This window comes from Triturus cristatus, chromosome 1_2 (assembly GCF_964204655.1).
Source record: "Triturus cristatus chromosome 1_2, aTriCri1.1, whole genome shotgun sequence".
In the NCBI taxonomy this organism is placed as follows: domain Eukaryota; kingdom Metazoa; phylum Chordata; class Amphibia; order Caudata; family Salamandridae; genus Triturus; species Triturus cristatus.
The window spans coordinates 842,319,047-842,341,236 of NC_140580.1; the positions used below are offsets into that span (position 1 = coordinate 842,319,047).

At 42.8% G+C, this 22,190-nt stretch overlaps 1 protein-coding gene across 3 annotated transcripts in view; it reads left to right on the forward strand.

The window, feature by feature from the left end:
• ALPL (alkaline phosphatase, biomineralization associated) overlaps positions 1-22,190 on the forward strand; it is a 312,269-nt gene that overhangs the window by 232,982 nt on the left and 57,097 nt on the right. For all 3 annotated transcript variants that reach the window (XM_085608992.1, XM_085608990.1, XM_085608991.1), the window contains exon 7: positions 18,641-18,784. In XM_085608992.1, the coding sequence (XP_085465118.1) occupies positions 18,641-18,784 (144 nt within the window). The remainder of the gene's footprint in view (positions 1-18,640; positions 18,785-22,190) is intronic.

Here is a 22,190-nt window from a genome sequence, read left to right on the forward strand (position 1 = left end):
ATTCACCACTGCTTGATGAGTGTCAGCCCTCAGATATATGGTATGGACACATTATTGTAGTAATAACAATGAGATGATTCGAGTACAAGCCCTCATGACAACTCAGGAAAATTAAAAAGATCTTATGTTATGTATCAATGGGACCCTTTCCCGAAGGGTCTGTACAAAACTTGAAAATCGCACTTGTGTTAATGTTTATGGAATCCAATACTTGGCTAATAAAAATAGATAAAGCAATACATCTATGTTTTTTTTTTAAATGGCAGCAATCTAAAAGAAGTGAGTGCACAAGGGTGATCAGGGCATGCACTGTCTCCATAGCTTTGGATCCAACCACCACACACTTCCAAAAAGCCATAAACCAGCAGTAAAAAGGTCATTGTGTCAGAAAAGTAAATTAAATACATCATAGAACATATACGTGGTCACTGTAACAAGCTACATGGCATGTTACATCTGCAGCCTGACAAAATTATTGCTTTTTCATGCCCCCTCACCGAACCCTAGTGGGAATACACATAGGATAAAGTGAACATTTACAAAATGCCTTAAGCGTGACAGACCGCCCACCCAATCAATGGAAAATCATGAAAACCACATGAAAGTTAATGGCTTTATGGGTCTAGCCCAAAGCCCATTCTGTCTGTACTTCATCTTCTTGTATTTGAGAATAATTGACGTCCCCAGACAAATAAAGCTGTCTACAGCCAGATAAAAAGCAACAAAAATAGCAGACCTAATCTCTCACCCATGCATTGAAAGCTATGAAATTGTTGTACGGTACGTACTCAAATAAATTCTCCCTGAATGGAAATTTTTAGCCTTTTACTGGACTCCCTCACGGGCACTGTGCTAAGAAGTCGATGACACAACTAGAAATTGTATAGCTCCTCTTTATTGAAGCGTCCACCACAGAGCAGTAAAGCCAGTACATTCTCTCTCCTCAGTAACTCAGCTCCACTCCCAGCTCGTTACCAAGGGCACCCTACATTCCAAATGACACCCACAAGGCAGTGGCGGCTTCTCCTCTAAAGCGAAGGAGCGTCGCCTCACTGATGTTTTGCAGTGAAACACAGAGAAAATAAAATGATAATAGCTTGTGTTATTACCATTTTAATTTCTCCTACTTCTGCCCACAGCTTTGCCTGAGGGGTGGGGGCAGGGGAGAAGTGGTAGCACCCTCCAAAAGAGCACAGTGACAGCTTGGACGGCCCTCTCGGCCACCCAAAACAGTCTTGCACACTTTGCAAGTTCTCCATGCAGGCTGCATTACAGCCTACACGGAGAACATGCCCAGGCCTCCACTCAGCGTCTGAGCTGACTGGACTCAGCGTCTGAGCGCTGAAACACGGCGCTCAGACCAATCACAATGTTGGGATTGACTGACTGGGAGCCTGGGTGTGCTTCCTGTGGCCAAGCGAGGGAAGGACTATGGATGAAAGTGTCAAACAGGTACGTTTTTTTTTACAGCCGCTTTCCCTGTGTCCTCCCCCCTCCTGCTTCCTCCCCCCTACCTCCTGCTTTTTACCCCCCCGCCTTCTTACATGCGAACAGTGCCGCCCGCTGCTGCCACGAGAATCCATAAAACAAATCACGCTTAAAGGGACAAGGGCATAGGTAGGCCACACCGCATTGCTTCCTCATTTCTATCGCTTACCCTCCGCAACTGTACTTCTGTCAATCACCACCTCATTCTCTCTCCTGCCACTGCCTTTGCCTTGCCCCTTATGCTCCCACTTTTCTGTCCATTGACTAATGCAGTAGCCAAGGTGAGCACCCAACACCCAGTGGCGAGACACAAAATGATGTGCACCCCTGCAGAATGTGATGAATGGGCCTTGAGTCACGATAATTTCATAGATATTCACTTACTTCGAACTGAGTAAGGGGCCTCTTGAAGGGTTGGGGACCTAATGGTTTGGGAGCCCCTCTGTGCCGCAGGGGCTACAGAGGCCTCCATTACACCCCTGCTGATTCCATGTCATTAGAGACACAGTACCAGTCTTGGGCTTTTGTGTGCCTGCCTAATGCATTCTGGGTGCAGTAGCCTAGCCCTGAATTCCTTTAATTGAACAGATTATTATATCAGACCTAATAACTATGATTCATAGGTGAACATTTCATTACAGGAAGGAGTGATGACTTGTAATGAGGTGGACACTGTAGTACCAGCATTTTGCGTAAAATAATTGCATTCACAAGGCTTTTTCTTCATTCTCTCTCATCTGACCACCACGTTTATCTAATCTGGCCCTTTCTGGTTTACAAGCAAGCAGCGCCTTAATACTTCACATCCAACTGTTCCGGAACAGCCCACTGATTTTACATAAAATCCAGAAAAAAATAACTGTGACCTTTTTGTGTTTTAAGGTCTCAGGAACAAGATAATTTGAAATTTGTGGTGAGCAGCAGTTCTCTGCATCCAGGTTCATTGCTCTCTGCCCTTCAGTGGAGTAACACTGAATGCTGCTGTGTCCCCTTATAGTGAGTAGGGGGCGTGATTGTCTTATCAGTTTTTTCTCATAGTGACGGCCTTTGTTGGCTTTCCATCTACCTAAGTGCCTTCATCGGTTAGCCAGAAAGAGGACGCATGTTAGCAAGATGACAGCTAACTTGAAAAGAACATATTTACTCCCTGGATCTTCAAGAGCTTGGAAACTGCCCCCAAAACAGTTGACTGGGTATGGCGAGGAAAATGTCTATCTTACATGAATTACCCTTTTGTCACTCCATCTGGTCTATATAGATGCAAATGCTGCTCCTGACAATAATGTCTCCCAGGTCATCACCCTCAGTTCTGAAACCATCTATTCACTGTCACCTTTCCTATCCTGGCCCCTCTCAATTGAACACAGATTTATTACTGCCACAAAATCAGAATACTGTTCAGACATAATTATTGTGTTTATTAAAAACAGGCACACTAGTCCTGTTTGGTTACAGGGGACCTCTGTGTGACTTTGTAAAACTGCATCACCTGCATTTTTTTTTCTGCCCAGGTTTATATCTATGTGAAGCCACTGGAGATATTCAGCCATTCAACAGGGGATGTTTGGCGACAGGCCCTAGTTCAATGACAATAGTACACATAGTGACTTCTGTCACCCATAGTGGGTCTGGCTATTGCATCATTTGCCAAACTTTGAGGTGCTTGGTGGTGGTGTCAGAAATTGTAGCTTTGGGGTATATGTCTCTTTACCTTCAACCCTTGAGGGGAGATAACTTATGGCTCTCACAAGTAAAGTTCTGCCCAGTCTCCTACAGTAGCTGTCTGTGCCTATCCTCATGGGGGATCGCATTTAGGCTATTGTAATGCCATCACTCTTGGGCATCGTTAAACCCTTGAGTCATCGCGTACCAGTTTCCCAAAGTCAAGCTGCAAGGGTTGCCAATTTTTCACCTCAGTTTGCAAGGGCATTTCCTGTGGTGCAGCAGCTTCTCTACCTCCATGTTGAATCAAGAGTAAAGTTTAAAGCTTTTATGCATTATACATAAAAGTTTGTATGGTACTGCCTCGTTCTCCTAAACTAACACTTCATTCAGCTCTCTATCAGCATATAACGGTACCTCATTCCCATAGATCAACCTATGGCAATTATTATTTTGTAGGTCTCGCCTAGGCAGCGCGTGCTGTCTCTTTGAGACATGCTGTATTCTGGTATAGACTTTAAGCTCCGCCCATTTTCAGCCAATCTTTACAATTGGCTCCTTTTCCTGTCCTTTGTAAATCATGGCTTTTGATTTGTCAATAGGCTTAGTAATCCCTCCTTAGTAATTCCCTCTCTACTGTTGTTACCTCTCATGATTGCAGTCCCTCTTACATGTGTCCTTACTCTCTACCTTTCATTAGCAGTTAGTGAGAACTATTTACTTAATTAATGTCTTGCTGAAGCAGGCACGACATGCTGTCTGAGCGCATAGCAATGGTGGCCACATTGTTTATATCCAGCCACACACAGCACTACCTCTTTAAAGCAGCACTTTGTTGTGGCGTTCCCCCCTGGCTCCCTGCTTGGATTTTCAATATTCATGTTTTTTTTTTATAAAGCAGCTTGGCACCGTTTCAGCAGTGGCGGCCACTTATGTTATATGCAGCCCCACACACCACTCGGGGGACACTGCCGATCAGCAATGGCGGCCACTTCTTGTTTTTTATTTCAGGGCGCCATGCACAATTTCACTTAATTGTAGCCAAATCTCGGTACCATATATTGCATTAAGGGACCAAATTCACAGTTTAAAGACTTTACTTCTCCCTGACCGGAAGCTGAGTGCCAGCGCTTCAAGCCTCAGTTTGAGACGCATTTTTGTACAGGTCACGCCTCTCTTTGAGAAAGCCTATGTGCCTGGAATCTCGTTCTGCCTCCGTGCTTATCAAGCCTTGTTTGAAGCAGCAGAGTTTGAATCAAGCTTTCCTCTTTAGTGTAGTTCCTCTTTAGTGTAGTTGCGTCGAATAATATTCTAAAGCAGAGTTGGAGTTCATTCGGTTCTTCGCCTGAGATCTATTCCCACTGATGATTCAAGCAACTGCAGCCGTGCGGTGACAGTAAGGAATGCGAGGGCTGCGGGTATAGACAGTCTACTAAAAGCTTATTTTTTACAATCAGTGTTATAATGTCCTTTACAGGTCTCGCCCACCATACAGCTTTTGTGTAGGCGAAAGTCTCTTGTGGACCCTACCAAAAACTGATAGTGAGCTGACAAGTTTTAATTTGCTAACGTGGACATTCGCCATGTTTTAGTATGCTTTTGTGTTGCATTTCAATGTTTGTGTGACACTTTGTGACACCTCATTGCTGTAACAAAAATCAGTTGCATCCGTCTGCTGAAAGAAATTCCATACATTTCTTCCGTCTACTACTGCAGTAGTCTAAAAACAGCCTAAAACTGCTGCAAATCTCTTAAGGTGCTTATTTTAGGTCGCTAACCTACTTCTAATTTCTAACCCACGTGTTCTGTAATTGTTCGTGCCAGTAGAATAAACGATATGCAAGTTATGAAAAGATAATATTTACATTTAATGTATAGTCACTCGTACTCCAGGTTTGGAAGTCATTTGAGAACACATTTAACTTACACTAAGCTAAAGTATGTGTTGATAATGAGATAAAAAGACCTAAAAGTATAAGATGCAAAGAAACCCCTGGCTTGGATGCAGCGACAAAATGATGCTTAAGAGCAGATTGCAGTGTGCTGGTTATAAGGGCAGAATCAGCACAAAATAATGTAGCTGCTTGGCAGACATGCTAGGGAAAACATTGCGAGTCAAGTAAAAACAGCAGAAAGCCTTTTAGAGCCAGCCAAGAAAGCACAAGTTGAAATAGACCCACATGAATGTCAAAAGCGTGTTGAATTCATTTAGACTGACGTGGTCAGGATATTTTATTGGCAAAACAGGGCATCAGTTAGTTTTTGAGCCATCTTCTATTGCTAGCATATAAAGATACTGACAATTGGGCCCAACCTTTGTCGCCTACTTATTTCTTGCTTTGACGCTTCTCGGAATACACATTCCACATAGCACTGGTGCTGGGAGAGAAGTACATGTTCACTGCAGTGGCTTTTGTGTAAAACTCAGCTAAGCTGAACTCTTATGCTATGGTCTCTCTAGACATCCAAGCGTGTTGCCTAGAGGAGCTCCTTCCTTGGAAGTCACTTGAGTCTCAAGTGAAGCATGAATGAAACCGAAGTTCACACAGATGTCACACTGTATTGATACCCAGGAGCCTGACAGAAAGTGCTCTGCAGTGGGTTTGTCAGCTTTTTGTAGAGGATGTTTATGAACATCTAAACAGCAGTCCACCTCCACCACATGTAGAACTGGGTGCAAGTGGCAAAGAGATAATTAAGCTTCGCCTTTCATCTGGTACTGTACACCCGGTTCACATCACTGTAGCCCTGCAACGCTATGAAAGAAAGAGACAGTGACTTCCATATATGAAGATAAATGCTCCTGCGAGTGTGAATAAAATGAGTTCTAACGCTGAGTGGAAATGCTATCTCGCAGCTGAGCTGAGCAGTTCAGCTGATTTGCATGATAAATGCTCGATATTTATTCAAAATGTGTTCCAGTAACACAAGATGTGGTATACTTGGCAGCGCAGTGAGAGTTAATGTACCTGCTTCCTCTCGCAGTGATTTTTCCCCTACCCTGAAAATCCTGCTCCTCCGCACCTTCTTTTCACTCTTTTCTCCTCCAACCTCATGGTGGTCTTGTTTTTTAGGTTAAGCTTGGGCAGCGCATGCGCTGCTCTGCGAGACATACTGTATTCAGGTATGGACTTGAAGCTCCGCCCACTCTCCGCCCATATTTTTCATTGGCTTGTGTCATTTTCAACAAAGCTGTTTTTTTTCATTGGTCAATAGGCTTAGTAGTCCCTCCATAGTACCTCCTTGTCTTATTTTGTAACCTCCCATGGGGACACCCCCTGTTACCTGTGTTGGTACTTGGTAGGCTTTAATTACAGCCTCTGAACACTATTTTCTCAAATAGCTTAATCCTGCCTTCTGTTGCAGGGAGGACACGCTCTCTCCTAATGCTTTTTAAAAAAAAAAATCTTTATATCACAGGCGCACAACGCATTTGCAATCTCGAGTTTAAGCTATCTGCATTGTAAATGACAATGTCTTGTATTTATCTGTTTTAAAAACAACACATAAATAAAAGGCATGGTCATTTACAATGCCGATAGCTCAAACTCTCATAAATGCGAGACCTATTGCATTGCAAATGCTTGTTTCCCAATGGGGTGGGGCCCCGGTAGCTGCTGTTTGATGCAGCTCCATATTGCGAAAAATGGATAAATCAGGAAGTTCAGAAATTGCAGTTTCACCTGGCCTAACATTTGCAAAGCTTACTTCTACACTTTGCTTTTACTTTATTTACTTCCTTTCGTTTTTCTACCTTGCCCCTGACAGGTTTAATCACAATGACATGTATGGTCACTGTCATTTTTGAGTCTGTAGATGTGTCGTTTTGCAGCTAATTGTGCAGTTATTGTAATCGGCACACAGTCCACCATCTGCTGCATAATATGCAGATTTCAACCAAAAATAGGTCTAACAAATGGAAAGTTATTTAAAAATAAAATACCATATGTGGTGCTGTTTTGTGCCAGACCCTTTGCAAAGGTTGACTAGTCACCGTCTAGTTGCTGATTACTGCATTCTGAGGCTACATTGGTACCACTTGTTAAATCTGCAAAATAATACTGTCATAGAAGGGGCCACGTAATGCTGCATGATTTCCCTTTTGTTGATGCATAATTTGGTTGAACATTGTCCTCCAATGCCTCGATTTACCAGTAGCCTGATCGTGTGGTCAAAAAGAGCCTATCCGTTGAAGGAGGAGAGTGGGAAAAAAAAATAGGGAATCTTGCTATCTGGAACAGTACACAGCAGAGATTGACAAATTATACTCGGATTATGGAGACCTAACTGGCTGAGATTGCATAGGGGTTGCACCAATCTTACAGACTATTGTACTGACTGTCACTTGAAAAGCTGCCTAAAATATGTATTTAGCAATTCTAATATTTTGCTTTCAAACTAAATTTCGAAAGTTTATGTAAATGCATGCATTTATGAGAATGTAAGGAATTACATTTTTCTGGGGGTGGGAGGGAAATCTCCAAATAATATGTGCCCACATTATCCTAGACATTATCACTATTATGTCAGCCGGCTGAATCTAGGTTGGGGACCATCATTTTGCCGATGCCTTCAATAGTAGTAGTACATCTTTTATTTTGGCTATCAAGCCATAAAAATCTTACAAACATAAAACTCAATATCAATAAAACATAAAACAGACTTCCTTTTCGCAATGTATTAAAAAACAATAATACATTAAAATTGATGTCAGTTAATTGATTAGAATTCTTATCACTACTATACGCAGTATATACTTTCCCTAAAACGAACTGAATTAACCTCTTTCACAAGTAACCATCATAAAAAAGTTCATATGTGAATAAAAGACTTCATAGTTGTTTAGTTCAAACAGTAAAAACCATACCGAATACACAATGCCCAATATCTATATTAAAAGAGGATAAAAGAAGGGAAGAAGGAAAGACACTAAGTGGGCCTACTCGGACTTTTTCTGCAAGTTGGCTATCAGTGTTGGCAGCTATCTAGAGCCTTCTTTCTCTGATTCCAGGCACAGAACAGGTAGCGCGATACTACAAAGGCTAGTAATTCCATGGTATCGCTCTTGAGAACCCTTACTGCTTCCCGGCAGTGTCTCACTCCCATAGATTTTAGTGTCGCTATCAACCCTTTTGTGCGCGCATTTTTGTATAGGGGACAGATTGCATAAAGTGCTCTACTGATTCCACAATGTTGGGGCAATTTGGGCAATATTTAGATTTTGAGGGTGCCTTATCCTAATTCGAGGTGTGGATTCTCAGGGGAAGTACGCCACACCTTAATTGCACTTATAAACATTTAGAGCGAAAGGGGTGCATTCGGTCCATGTATGGCTCGAAGCTTTGTGCACACTTATGGTTCAGGAACTGTCCAGTTAAACTACTGTCCTGATTTTTTGCTTTCTGTGCATCACTTTTGGTAATCAGCTCCGGAGAGGCCCATATTGACATATTCCTATTCTGTGAGATATATCTTTTACAGCCTTCAACCTGGGGGTAATCTGATCTCTGTCAAGAGCCAGAAGTTCTTTTACACAGTCCCTGTAAGCTACTACTTCTTTGGTGGACCAAAGTTTGATCCAGTGTAGCAAGGGTTTGCCAAAAATTGTTAGATGTATTGGGTTGAGGGCTAAACCAAGTCTCAGTGGGGTGATAGGGGAACTTGGGGGAGTTCAAAGAGACCCCTTATAAATTTGTTTTCAGTCTTTGTCAGAGTCTCTGCTGTAGCGTAGCCCCATATCTTGGCTCCATATATCGCAGATGTTACAGCTGAGGCTCCATATACAGTGATGAACAGGGACAGAGCACCTCCCGAGGTAGCCCTTTATTTTCTCCCTATAGCAGAGCTTTTCATTTGAAGGATAGCTTTACTTTTTCCTAGCTGAGGGCCCCATGTCTGACCGTCAGTTAGCCTGACACCCAGGCAATCGAAGTACAGAACTTTTTTGAGACGGGCCCCCTTCATGGTCTCCTTTCCACTATACTTTTTGTGAGGATTTATGGTCATAACTTTGGAATTTGTGCAATTTAATTTTAAGCCTCTTTCCTCACAGAAGGTAACAAAAGCGTTTGATTCTGCTTGCAGCCCCATTGGTGTTCGCAAAATTAGCAGGGTGTCGTCCGCAAACATCATAATGAGAGTAGACACACCTGCTATTTTGGGGGCATCATGTTTACAATCCATCAATTTGCTTACTGCTTCATTAATGTATAGGCTAAAGAGCATGGGGGCAAGGACGCACCCTTGTCTTACCCCTTGCTTGATCTCGAACCTATCCATCAAGTCCCCTGCGTTATTCCACCTGACCTTTGCATACGTGTTTGTGTGTAGGACTTTCAGTAATCTTAGCAGATCTGGGGGGATACTATACCCATTCAAAACGTCCCATAGAGTTTCCTTTGGGACCAGGTCAAAAGCCGCTCTTAGATCGATGAAAGCAAAAGTGATATATTTCTAAGTTAAAACCTTGAAGCGGAGGACCAGGTCCAGTGTGCTAAGCTTTGATCTGAACCCTGCTTGCGACTCCTCTAGGATATTATTCTGATCTATCCATTCATTAAGTTTGAACAGCACCTGCCTGCAGAAGATTTTCTGTGTTTTATCTAGCAAGCTTATGGGCCTATAATTAGAGGGATCGGTTCTTTCTCCCTTTTTGTAACTTGGTATGATAATCGCTCCATGCCATGTTGGGGGTATTGAGTTACCTTTTAGGATGCTGTTAGATATAGCATTCAAATACGGGTTCTAGATATCTGGTTGAGACAGTAAAAAGGTCACCCGGTATGCCATCCATTCCTGGCGCCTTCTCTTTTTTCATTTGTTTACTGTTCGATAGGTTTCAGCTAGGGTAAAACGGAGGTGAACTTTTGTTGCAGCAGATTTACTGCTACCTACGTAGGTTATGATTCCCGCATAGGCACTATTTTCCCCTGAAAAAGATCTTGCTAGGTTGTTTTGCTCTGGTTGCCGTTATACAAGCAACTGAAGGATGAGACCCATGTTTCAGGTTTTATTGCTAATTCTAGATGGTTAGCATTGGAAGGGTTAACGGATAGCAATTTCCAAAAAGTCTTATGGTCTCCCTTCAATATGTCAAGGATTATCACAGTTATGCCAGGCTCAGCACTTTTACAAGGGTAGGCAGTGGGATCATCCTCCTCTGGATGGCACCAATATGCTAAGAATAATGACCATTGTGTCAGGGCCAGTATTTTACCAGGTGTGTGCACCATCGTGCCACACGTGTCCAGACTATGCCAAGCATTACCACCATCATGCCAGGGCTAGCCTTTTATCATAGCTTTGCTCCATAATTCTCATAATGCTCACAATACACCAAGGTTACAACCATTATGCCAGAGCTAGTATCATTCCAAGATTGGGTACACCCCACACAGACACAGGCAGACGCACACACACATATATACACACAACAGCAGCATTCTAAATGTTTTTTTTAATACATACTTTCTATCGGCTTCCTCGTCTCTCCTGCCGACCCAAATCATCTGCTCGCCACTTTCCTGTTGCATTTCTCACAATGTGGCAGGCTGTGTGTTACACTGTGTTTGGTAGCCACAATTCCGCCCTGCCTGGCTGTCGGTGTGACATATAACCTTCTGTTGGGCTTGAAGCAGTGACATACAGTACTCTATTACAGATCTATAGGTTGCAATATCAGACCTCTTCTCTCTAACGGAGTGCAGTGTCAGATCTGTGAATCGTACAAAACGGACATGCTGATGGTGCCGATCATTGACCACCAGCCCATGACACTTGTCACTCTAAAGTCTAGAGCTGTATAGCAGAAGCAATGCATTACTGGGTAATGTATCAATAGACACCAGAGCATCTTTAAATGTAATGATCAAAGAGCAGCATATCCCTTACTCTGGTTCTGGCCTAACCTCCATTACAGAAGAGGAAGAATTTTAGCATTTGGTGAAAATAAATAACCCAAGCACGTTTGAGTGCTGTATCTGCCATCTGAATACACAAATTCTTTGTCACTGCAGAAGGAACCAAAACACTTAACAGTGTTGTTGCAAAACCCACCCAGCTGGTCCACTGTGCATACTATTAGACATTACGCCTCACAGACCAGTAAATCTCAATATCAATGAAGCTGTACACCAAACAGCACTTCACTGCGCCAGATTGGTGTGGTGGTAACACCAGCTATCTCCTGCTTTAGGTTTACTCTGATCCGGTCCATTTTTAGGTCTTGCCTAGGCAGCGCCTGCGCTGTCTCTTCGAGACATGTGTATTCAGAATATGGGCTTTAAGCTTCAAGCTCTGCCCAGAGCTTCTGGTTGGTTAGTTGGCCTGCCTTTTGGAAATTACTTTACTGTGGTTGCTGAATATTGTCCATCTGTCCTGCCTTGGGTGCTTGGTTGTCTACCATAGGGACATCACCAATTGTTTATTTTGGTTGGCTATCTCTGGCCATCTGTTACCCCTCGCTCGCAGATGCACCCCCTTCCTCCCATTATTGCTGCCCTCCTTCCTGGTTTTCGCCACACAACTTTTTTTTTAATTTATTGATTTTTGTGGCAATGGCGGCATGCCATGCTTTAGCTTTAAACGTCTAAAGGGTGGTGTGCTGCCATTGCTACAAAAATCAATAAATAGAAATACAAAGGTGGGCGGACCCCTAATTTCTTTTCAATTTATTTACTTTTATAGCAAACGTGGCATACCGTGCTTTACTTTTACACATATTAAGCTAAAGCGCGGCGTGCTGCGACTCTACAATAGTAAATAAATAGAATAAAAATATGTCAGCTGCAATTTTTTTTCCATTTGTTGACTTTTGTAGCAATGGCGGCACGCTGTGCTTTAGCTTTAAACATGTAAATCTAAAGCGCATCATGCTGCCATTGCTACAAAAGTCAATAAATAAAATAAAGACAGGCAGGCGCCACATTTTTTTCCATTTGCAAAGCCAATAGCTATCCATTTAACTAATGCGAGACCGATTGCATTGCAAATGCTTGTTATCTTTGCAACTCAATTGTGGAACAATCTCGATCTTTCCCTAAAATCAAATTTCTCACACATTGATTTCAGGGGGAAAAGAACTAAAAGCCCTCTTATTTGCTATGTAACATCAGCCAGAAGAGATATGTCCTGCGCCTTCCTGTTTCTCAGTGCCAAGAGTGTGAAAGAGTGCTATATAACACCTGCATGTTTGTGTTTCAGTCTATCTCTCCTCGACCTGAGTGGGAGGTGTTCATAAGAGACACAGTGTTCATGGCTGTACAAGATGGTGTTTTCCCCGGAAAACGGCCTTTACAACATGGGCTGAGCCACGCATGCTGTTTCCCCGCAAGCTGCACATCACTAGCCTGAACCACGCATCTGCCTTAACCACGCATATGAATGGTTAAGGCAGATATTGGTCTAGTATTCAGATGGGCGGGGAGAAGCATAGGAACAGGAAGCTCCAGATGTGGATAGGTAAGTGAGGCTGGGGCCAGGTTGGGAGAGGGTGTTTTTAGGGGTAGGAGTCGGTTTTAGGTGTAGGGGGGTAGGGGGAATCGTTTTACCCTGCACTCTATCGCTTGTCCATGATCGACAAGGCAACCTTCATGCTCTGTCGTTCAGGGTTCACGCCTAATATTGAAGGTAATGGTGGAATCTCCATCAATCCGGTTGAAAGAATAGGTTTCACCTTGGTTGGCTCAGTGAAACTCACCCTTCTACTTCTACGTGTATTGCTGTCTGTCTCCTGGCAACCTGATCCACCTGATAGCAGCTGTCTGACACGGATACATAGTTTGAACAAGACCGGTTCAAGCGTATCTGACCTTTCAGTTGAACTACGGTTGAATCCACAAAAATGTGGCACATTCACTTCATTATGACTTGAGGAAGGTTCTGAATTTAGAACCAATCTAGTACTTTGGTTGCCCGGTGCTTCCCACTTCTGCTCCCAAAGTAAGATACATTCTTACATTCCATGCTAAAGGCCTTGTCCTTTGTCTGGACATTGAAGAGACCATAACACCAGGGTAGAGCAGGAGTTTACCCCAAACATGGTCTCCTTTAAGACATGGCTTTTAAGCCTTGGGATAGGGAGAACCTTTGGTGCTGTGTCAGCCCGAGAAAGAGAAGCTAAGCTGTCCATGATGAGGGAAGACGACCCTCTGCCTCCCTGGGAGATTTGTCGACTGAGGTTCTTGTGGCCATAATATCTTGCCAACAGAGCTGGTCACTCAAGCAACTGACGATCAAGTTTCTGTTGGACAGCCACAGAGATGTTTTACAGACTTCATCTGTGGGAAGACTGAACTTTCTGCATCCCAGCCGAGTTCATGTATCTGCCCTTTTTCGAGCACTAGAAAGAGAGATGATTTTTTTAAATTGGGGGGAACAGCTTGAGGAATCGGTTTTCTTCAAATGTAGTTAACAATGGGCACTGATTGGAATTAGAATCAATGGGGCAGATGTATCAACATTGTATTTTGAAAGACCTTAATAGCAAATTTTACCAATTCGCTATTAAGGACTAGCAAAATGCAATGTATGTAGGTTTCGCAAATAAGATTACGATTCCTACGCATTCCTTATTAGCGACTCGCAAATTGCGAGTCACAAATAAGGAATGGCTTCCCATTCATTTCTGTGGGCCAAGAGGCCCATAGAAATGAATGGGGATTGCATGCACAGTCTGCAAGTACCCAATAGGTACTTGCAAATTGCGCATGCAATTTTAGGGGTACAAGGGCCCCAAAAGGACACCCTGTTGCACCCCTGAAATATGCATGTGTGCACATGTGGAGTATGTGCGCCATATGACACTTAGAAAAATGCAAAAAGAGTATTTTTCTAGGAAATCGCCAATTACCACCAACTTGAAGTTGGTGGTAATTTGCGATTCCTTAAGGCCAGATTGCAAATTTTGGGTGCTTCCAAAACTGCATTTAAAGAATCGCAATTTGCGATTCCTTAAATGCATTTGCAAACTAAGTACTCGCAAAAATTGCGAGTCCCTATTTTGCGAATGCCTTTTGAGATGATACATTCCAAAAGGCTTTTGACCGTTCGCAAACGGGATTGCGAATGGTAAAAGGCTTGATACATCTGCCCCAATATTCTTTGTTTAACTTAAATTGTGAATAAAACAATCAGAAATAGTGAGGGTCAGTGAATTTAGGCTATTCTGTAGCTGCAGTGTTTAAACCATATTGATGGATTTACTGTATCTGCTACATAATTGCATATTTTTCCGAAACAAACTCCTGCTTTGGCAGTTTGTAGAAAAATTGAAAACGTTTGGTGGAGGCCTTTAAAAAATTAACGGCAGCCATACACCAACAATTTTGTACATTAAAAGGCATCGCAGTGACAGTGATAGTGGTTCCTTTCAATGAACAAAAGATGACTAATGGTCCGGCGGTCATCTCTAAATTTCGCAGACAGTGATATATCAGGGTGGCTGGGGTCATGTCCTTCTCTACCCCGGCAGAATGTAGTCCGTCCATCAAATTATAAATCATGCTCACAGTCCTCCTCTGTCCAAGGCTCTAGCAAAAGATCTTCCAATATTGACCCCAAATGTGATCAATAACACATTTATAAGTGCCACGGCCGAGGGATAGGGCTGTAGCTGACTTCAAACATTTAGAAAGCAGTTACCTGGTCCATAACTTTGAGTTATGTTTGCAGGTTGTTGGTGGTGTGGACTGGTAGTTCTTTAAAACTGTACTCAGTGCTTAATTTGAGCCGGTGGTTTCTGGTGCTCAGCACCCGCACTTACTCATCAACACCAGTGCTTAACATGAGCAACAGTTAAGGACACATTCATTTATGGTAGGCACATTAAGTAATTTGCCCAGAATCACAGGGTGTTGAGCTGACGCCAAGATTCGAACCCTGTTTACCAGCTCTGAAGCCGGCAGCTCGAGCCATTAAGCCTCCATCTTCCATGGTTGATAGTTTGTTCTGTTTTAGGGGGTCAAACAGGAGAAATGGGTTTGTGCAAGCTGCCGCCTGACGAGAGCACTTATTTTCATTTTACAAATTAACCACTGACTGTACTGTGTCACAAAGCTGGCAGCGTTTCTTCTCTGTGATGAGTTCATTAGGCACTGGATTGTCGACTCTGCCTGGACTGGATTTTCATTCAGAAGCCTTGGGCTGTGAGACTGTTTTCAGCTATAAGGATTAGTTTGATGCACCAAATGAGGAGCAGGAGAGGAAAGGAGAGCAAATATGAGTGATGGCATGGATCACATAAAGCAGACCCTGATATCCAGCCCTCTCCACCCTATCCCAACCCTTCCCTCCACCAGTGATGATGAATGGATCTCAAGATACCCTTTTGTTCTTCGTGTTTTTTCTTCAGCTCGAATTCACTTGTTTGTTGAAGTTAGGAAAAGGAGCAAGCAATTTGCAGGAAGAATGCCAACTGTAGACAATGAATGCTAGGGGGGGGGGCAAGGAAAACGTGGCATGGCGAGAGGAGGATGGAGTGGCAGGGCGAGTAAATTAGACAGAGAAATAAGCAGAGAAATAAAATGGACAGGCGGAGGAAAGAGGAGGAGTTAATAAATCGTAAATGGATGCCAGACGCAAGAAACTAGAGCAAGTCTTAAAAAGTAATTATATCTCTTACTGGAAAGAGCAGCTAGAGAACATTCAAACTGGTATACATCCCTTCGCAGGAACTACAGCCCAGCATACGAACTCACCCCTGCCAGGGCACAACACACAGACACACTCACCTTGTACAGGATCATAAACTATAAACTGTAGGTAGAAACAGGTCGACAGAAATGGAAATGGAAACACAGAGGCCAGGATCTGCATCCTTTGTGAGGATGGAAAAATATAATCTGAAACACATTATCTCCTGTACTATAGATGGTGTATGGGTATCAAATAAACATTAGGCCTTATTAAGAGTTTGGAAGATGGGATACTCTGTCAGAAACGAGGTGGATGTTGAGTCAGCCATATCACAAAAGCGTTATATGACAGTGGCAGTTGTCACACTACAGAAGTGATAGCTGTCGAGTTTTCAAGGAATATGCCATCCGCTAAACTCTAAATAATGTCCATAGTTTCGAGAGGTGACTGGGAAGGACGAAGATTTCCTGAGAAAACGTAAATAAAACACACAGGTTGTCATCCTGAGAAAACACAGCCAGATGGCAGAAGCTGCTGCCAGATAGGTGACATCCTGCCATCGGGTTAGACATGAAATCTAAGGACACAAATGCCTACCGCACTAAATCAATGTTCAAAGCTTTGTATGAAAACAGAAAAATAGAAATGTTCAAACCTCGTGGTTTTGTATATTGGTTAGATGCTGTGTGTTAGCTTTGGCAACACTGATCTAACTCGTGCCAATAAAGTTCATTTGAATGTGAAAATTTGACAGATGAAAATGATTGACTGGGTGGAAAGAGGGCCCAGAAGAGACAGAGTACCACAGAAAAGGGATAAACAAGAGGGTCAAGGAAGGAACGCTTAAATAAACAGAGACTGGAGGGTATGATCACTAGACACAGGAGAGGGGGAATGTTGAGAGAGAGATGGCTGCAAGATGTTTGACGCACAATTTTAGACAAAGGTGAATTTAATCTAGGCTGACTGAATAGAGGTGCTGTATCTTCCCCACGTCCCTACCCTACACCACAAACAATGCGGTTGATTGCAGCGTGGGGCCCTGAAAATAGGGTCCAGTGGCTTTACAAAACTGCAACTAGGACCTCATTCAGAGTCTGATGGACTTAAAATTCCATCAAAATTTGGCAGATATTGTGTCTGCCGTATTACAAATACTATACGCTATAAGGAATTTGTAGTAGAGCTAACGGGATATCCTCCATGTTAGTGATGGAGTATCATGAGCCCAGAAGCCTTACTCCCAGTGCTCATGTTTCATATGGTATGCATTGAATGCAACTGCTGTCTCCATGTTGTGTGTTTATGGTGATCCTCTTCTTTCGCTTAAGTAGTCTACCTGTAGGGAGCCGGCCATAGTTCAATAATCTCCCATACGAGAGCTGATTACTGTTCACTGCCAAGGCTATGCTCGGTTTAAGCTAAAAACTGATGTGCAGGTTTTGGCCAGACCCTCCCATCCAAATAATAAAGGAATCAGCATCAACATTATTGGCTGTTCCAAAAAGGAATAATTGCTGCCCAACTACAGCTTTCTCTTCTTTTCTGGTTGCAGTCTCTCCCCTGACTTCTTTCCGGCTTCCAAGAAGGGATGAGTCCATTGTGCTTGGAGCTTGTGATTGTCAAGTCCTCCAGTCACACAGAAGTGGTCTGCTCCATATAGAGATGAGGTGAATGACCCTTCATGGAGGAAGTGTGGCCCAGCCGGCTGCTTCCCAACGGGCCAATCATAGGTCACCTCGTGAAGATTGGCACTACATTCATACTTCACAATTCATTTGAGTCTTCAAAGATGGCGCAGGAGGGTATTTTTAGGGGTGTGTTCCATCGAAGTCAATGAAGGAGAATAATTTTTTTTGAAGGGTGAGAAAACGTTGCTGAGGTCGGTAGCCGCCTGAAAGCTGTAAGACACATTTTCCTAATTGGGGGGGAGGTGGCGGGGGGGGGGAAGAGGTGGCAAAATGAAAATTCCAAGGCAGATGACACTCTCCAAATGAAGTCATTGTAAAATTGTACGCACTCTGCTCTCCACTCGTAAGGAGGCTTAACTTCCACATGTCGCTAAGGTATTGTTCCTGTAACTGTGTAGCCCTCTAAGTTAGTATTGTAGTTGAACCTGTATTATAGTTTAAGGAAACCACTTGCCTGATGTTTTGTGATATTCAGCAGAGATTGGCTATCTTTATGCAGCCCAGTAAAGCAAACCTAGCCTTCAAAGATAAGGTTCTTAAATGGGGTCAGTGTTTCTTTAAGTTGCCAAATGGGGGTGGGGAGCTGCAGTACAGAATGTTTCTTGGGAAAATCCAGCTTTAAGAAACATGTTTTTTTTCTTAGATGCTAATAAGGAGCAGTGTGAAAACACCTGCAGTCAGTCAGCCATGAATTAGCCGGAGAGCAGCCCTAAAGCAGCAGAGGGCCAGTCCCAAAGCATTTAAGCAAGCCTGGACAACTCTGTATCACCCAGACCGAGCAAATGGCTAATCCGCACGCACTAGTGTTTTATGTATATGTTTCTAGGATACGGATCAAGATAAATATGCACTTTTTGTACAATTGAAGACAAAAACAGAGGTCCTGTGCTCTGTGTGCACTGCAGTGTATTAGTGTTGATCTTACATTTCCAGGCAGGTTATGTGAGGACAAATTAACACAGTCGGGTGGATGCTGGAATTGGTTACTCTCTGAAAGCTTTGTGTTTGACATTGATGTGTGACAGGAGGCTGCAGGGTCTGTGGAGGCGGTACTAGCACATCTGTGTGAGAACCAAGCTTCTTGGGAACTGACAGGTGTGAAGAGTTGAGATGTTAAACTTCCAGAACTGGTTAGACAGAAACTCATTTTTTTCTCCCTCTTTTAGGTGATCATGGGAGGCGGACGGAAATACATGTACCCCAAGAACCACTCCGATGAAGAATATCCCACAGACGAGAAGGCCAACGGAACTCGCCTTGATGGCCTGAACCTCATCAACATTTGGAAAGAGAAAAAACCCAAAGATAAGGTACTGATGGCTATTGTTGAAGTTGGGAAGGACGCAGTGATGGCTAAGAATCACCCACCCTAAATTTCTCACAAAGAGAGATTGGGTTAGGTAGTTGAATGTATTAATGAAGAGTATATGCGCTTACTGTTATGCATACCATGTCTGCATTGAAATTGAAGATTATTGAATGAACATCTGTGTATAAAATGATCAATAATCTCTCAAGGCCTCATGGTACCCATTTTAATCTGAATGGACCTGGGCTTTGTCTATAAGCAGGCACATGATTAGGAGTCCTTCTGTGAATGTACAATTGCCACCTGGAAAAGACCTTTTAGTTCATCGCAGCCATGCACAAAATCAATGGACCTTTGCTGCTTTCTAGTTCTTCCACCGGTGGGCCTGGTAATATCAGAAGGTTGGTTTGTTAGACATGGAAGTGAGTTGGCTACCGTCCTCAGTTCATTGACCACTGTCCTCTCGGGCCAAAACTTCCTCTCCTCCCACCTCTGTGGAGGAGAGATGGGTAGATCTGGTGTCTGATGGTGAAGGTTGTGGTGGGTGGGATTGAGTAGTAAAAGATGGTTAAGGGTGATAGCGAACATGAACATTATATTTCATATGATCTTGTAATTGCTGCATGAGCTCCTGCACATGCCATATATACGTGCTGGCTGCCCTTGGAATGGAGCATTTACATGAAACAAACAAACAAGTCCATTTAGAGTTCAGCATATCTTGACATGACATGTCAAGTACGGTTTGCCTTCTTTTAAAGCTGTGCTACAGGCTAAGAAAAGGCATATAATTACTTTAAAAGAACTCATTTAGAACTTCATAAAGGATTAAAAGGAGATGGCAGACAGTCTATGGTTAACATATTTCCAAAGTTAACAGGAACATCTGAACTCACAAGGGGCTTGATAGAACACTCATGATGCAAGACATTTTTAGAAAAATCCAGGCTTTTAGATTATTTTACATTCTCTGAGCAAAAGATCACACACTATCTTATCCTTACCTCTGAATCTAGAACCAGTCAGGCTTACTTAGAAACACTGATAGACTCAGTCAGAAGACAGAAAATGAATGCGCTTATATTTTTGCCTAATCCAAATTTTGGATATTAGAGGCCAATGGCATAACTGGGAAAGCAAGGTTGATTGTAGGCTGTGCTCACAAGATCCAGAGTCTAATGTACATTTTATGTCTTTGTAAATACTAGTACTTACTAGTTTCATATGTGAATTTTTAAGACATGAAATTTGTACATGCAAGGATGCAGTTAATCTGTGCCTGAATTCTGAGAAGCCACAGGTTTTAACTAGAGTAGCTAGTTTTTAAGATGTGGCTATGGAAAAGTTCGATCAACCAGATAGTCAGAGAATACTCTTGTAAATGTCATTCATATACTGTTGCCTTTGCATACATCTGCCATAAAAGAATACATTTTAAACACTGTTGTTATTTTTATTGAACTATTTTAGGTTTTTTTTTTTTTAAAATCACAACAATAAATAATTTCTGAAATGTAAGACACAAGAAAAAACCTTGAGAGATTCTATGTCCAGCTAAGATTTTTTTTCCGGCAGTAAGTCTTCAACATGTTTGCCTTTACCCCAACCCTAGCAGTCATGCAATCACCGGCCTGTTGGGGAGATCTTCATATTCCTATATGTAATTTCCTCCATATGCATGTTCTTGGATTCTTGGAGCATATGTCACAGTGTTTCAATCACCAAATTGACAGGCATAGAAGAAGTGAGATCATTGGTCTTTGACCCAAAATGACTTCTTAAGATCAACCCATTGTTCCACTGGTAAGCCATCAAAACCTAAGAGTTACTGAGAAACAAGAGGAAGGGCATGGAGTGGATATTAAAGAATGTAAATACAGCTTCCATAGCTGTTTTCAGGACCCGACAAACCCATATTTATTTATTTATTTATACAGTTTTATATAGCGCGAACAAGATCCCAAAGGATATCAGAGCGCTTTACATTCGAACCAGAACTAGAAGGACAATAATGTAAAAACAACAACAAGTAGGGATAAAAACACGAATGATCATAAATTACACGAAAATGCCACATGGAAGTTATGTTACACAATTGTACAGGGTCGCGAAAGAGGGACACAGTATGTCGTAAAAAATGTAGTAGTAAATGTTGGAACCATGGAAGTAGGAACAATGACAGCGGTCCAGAGAGCCTAGCCCACTTACTGAAGGAATTTATCCATCAGGAATCTTTTGACTTCCAGTTTGAACACCGTTGTAACGGAGATTCTGCGTACTTCTGGTGGAAGAGAGTTCCATATCTTTGGAGCAGCGCCAGAGAAGGCTCTGTGACAAGTTCTCTTTTTGTTAAGGATAAGTGGTTTCAAGAGGAAAGTAGTGGCGCTTCTAGAGGCTCTTACACCACAGGATAGTTCGAGTTTTTGTGCCAGGTACCTGGGAGTATTGAAGTGGATAGCTTTGTGCGTCATAACGGCAATTTTTAACTGAATTCGTGCTTCGTAGGGGAGCCAATTTAGAGATTTTAGGACTGGCGATATGTGCTCATTGCGTTTGGTGCCTATAACCAGTCTAGCAGCAGCATTCAGTGATGCCCTTAGTGGAGACAGGGTGTATTTGGGAAGACCACAGAGGGTAGCACTACCGTAATCTAGCCTCGGTAGGACAAGCGCTTGGACCACTTGCTTGAAATCCTTAAGTGGAAGGAAAGGTTTGATATTTCTGAATGTCCTCATCAAGTGGTTTGCTCCTTTACATGTATTGCTGATAGGATTTTTCATATTCAGGTTCTTGTCCATGGTGACTCCTAGAGATTTGGCTGAGTCTATGATGAGAGGAGTGCAGTTGAAAGCAGTGAAGTGGCTCAGCCAGAGGTCAAGATTGGGGATGAGATTCGGAGGGGAGATGAGCAGGAATTGTGTTTTTGAGGTGTTGAGCAGGAGATGGTTCTCAGTTAACCAGTTTTGAGTATACATTAGGGTGGTGTTGAGTGAGATGATGTTTTCCGGGGATGAGATTTTCAAATAGAGTTGCGTGTCGTCGGCATACATGTGGAAACGAATATCCATGGAGTTAAGTGCGTTAGCTAATGGTTCCAAGAAAAGGTTGAAGAGGATAGGAGATAAGGCTGGTCCTTGGGGGACCCCCATGAGAACTGGAGAGGGCTGGGAGAGAGAGTGATTTGCCTTGACTCTTTGCGATCTGTGGTGGAGGAAGGACGAGAACCACTGTAGCACCTGATCACCAAAACCCATCCTGTTTTGTAGAATGGATAAGAGGTTGTCATGATTAACCGTGTCAAAAGCAGAGGAAAGGTCAAGGAGAATCAGGAGGCAGGATTCGTTTTGATCGAGTATCTTTAAAATGTCATCCATAACATGAATGAGGGCCGATTCGGTGCTGTGCCC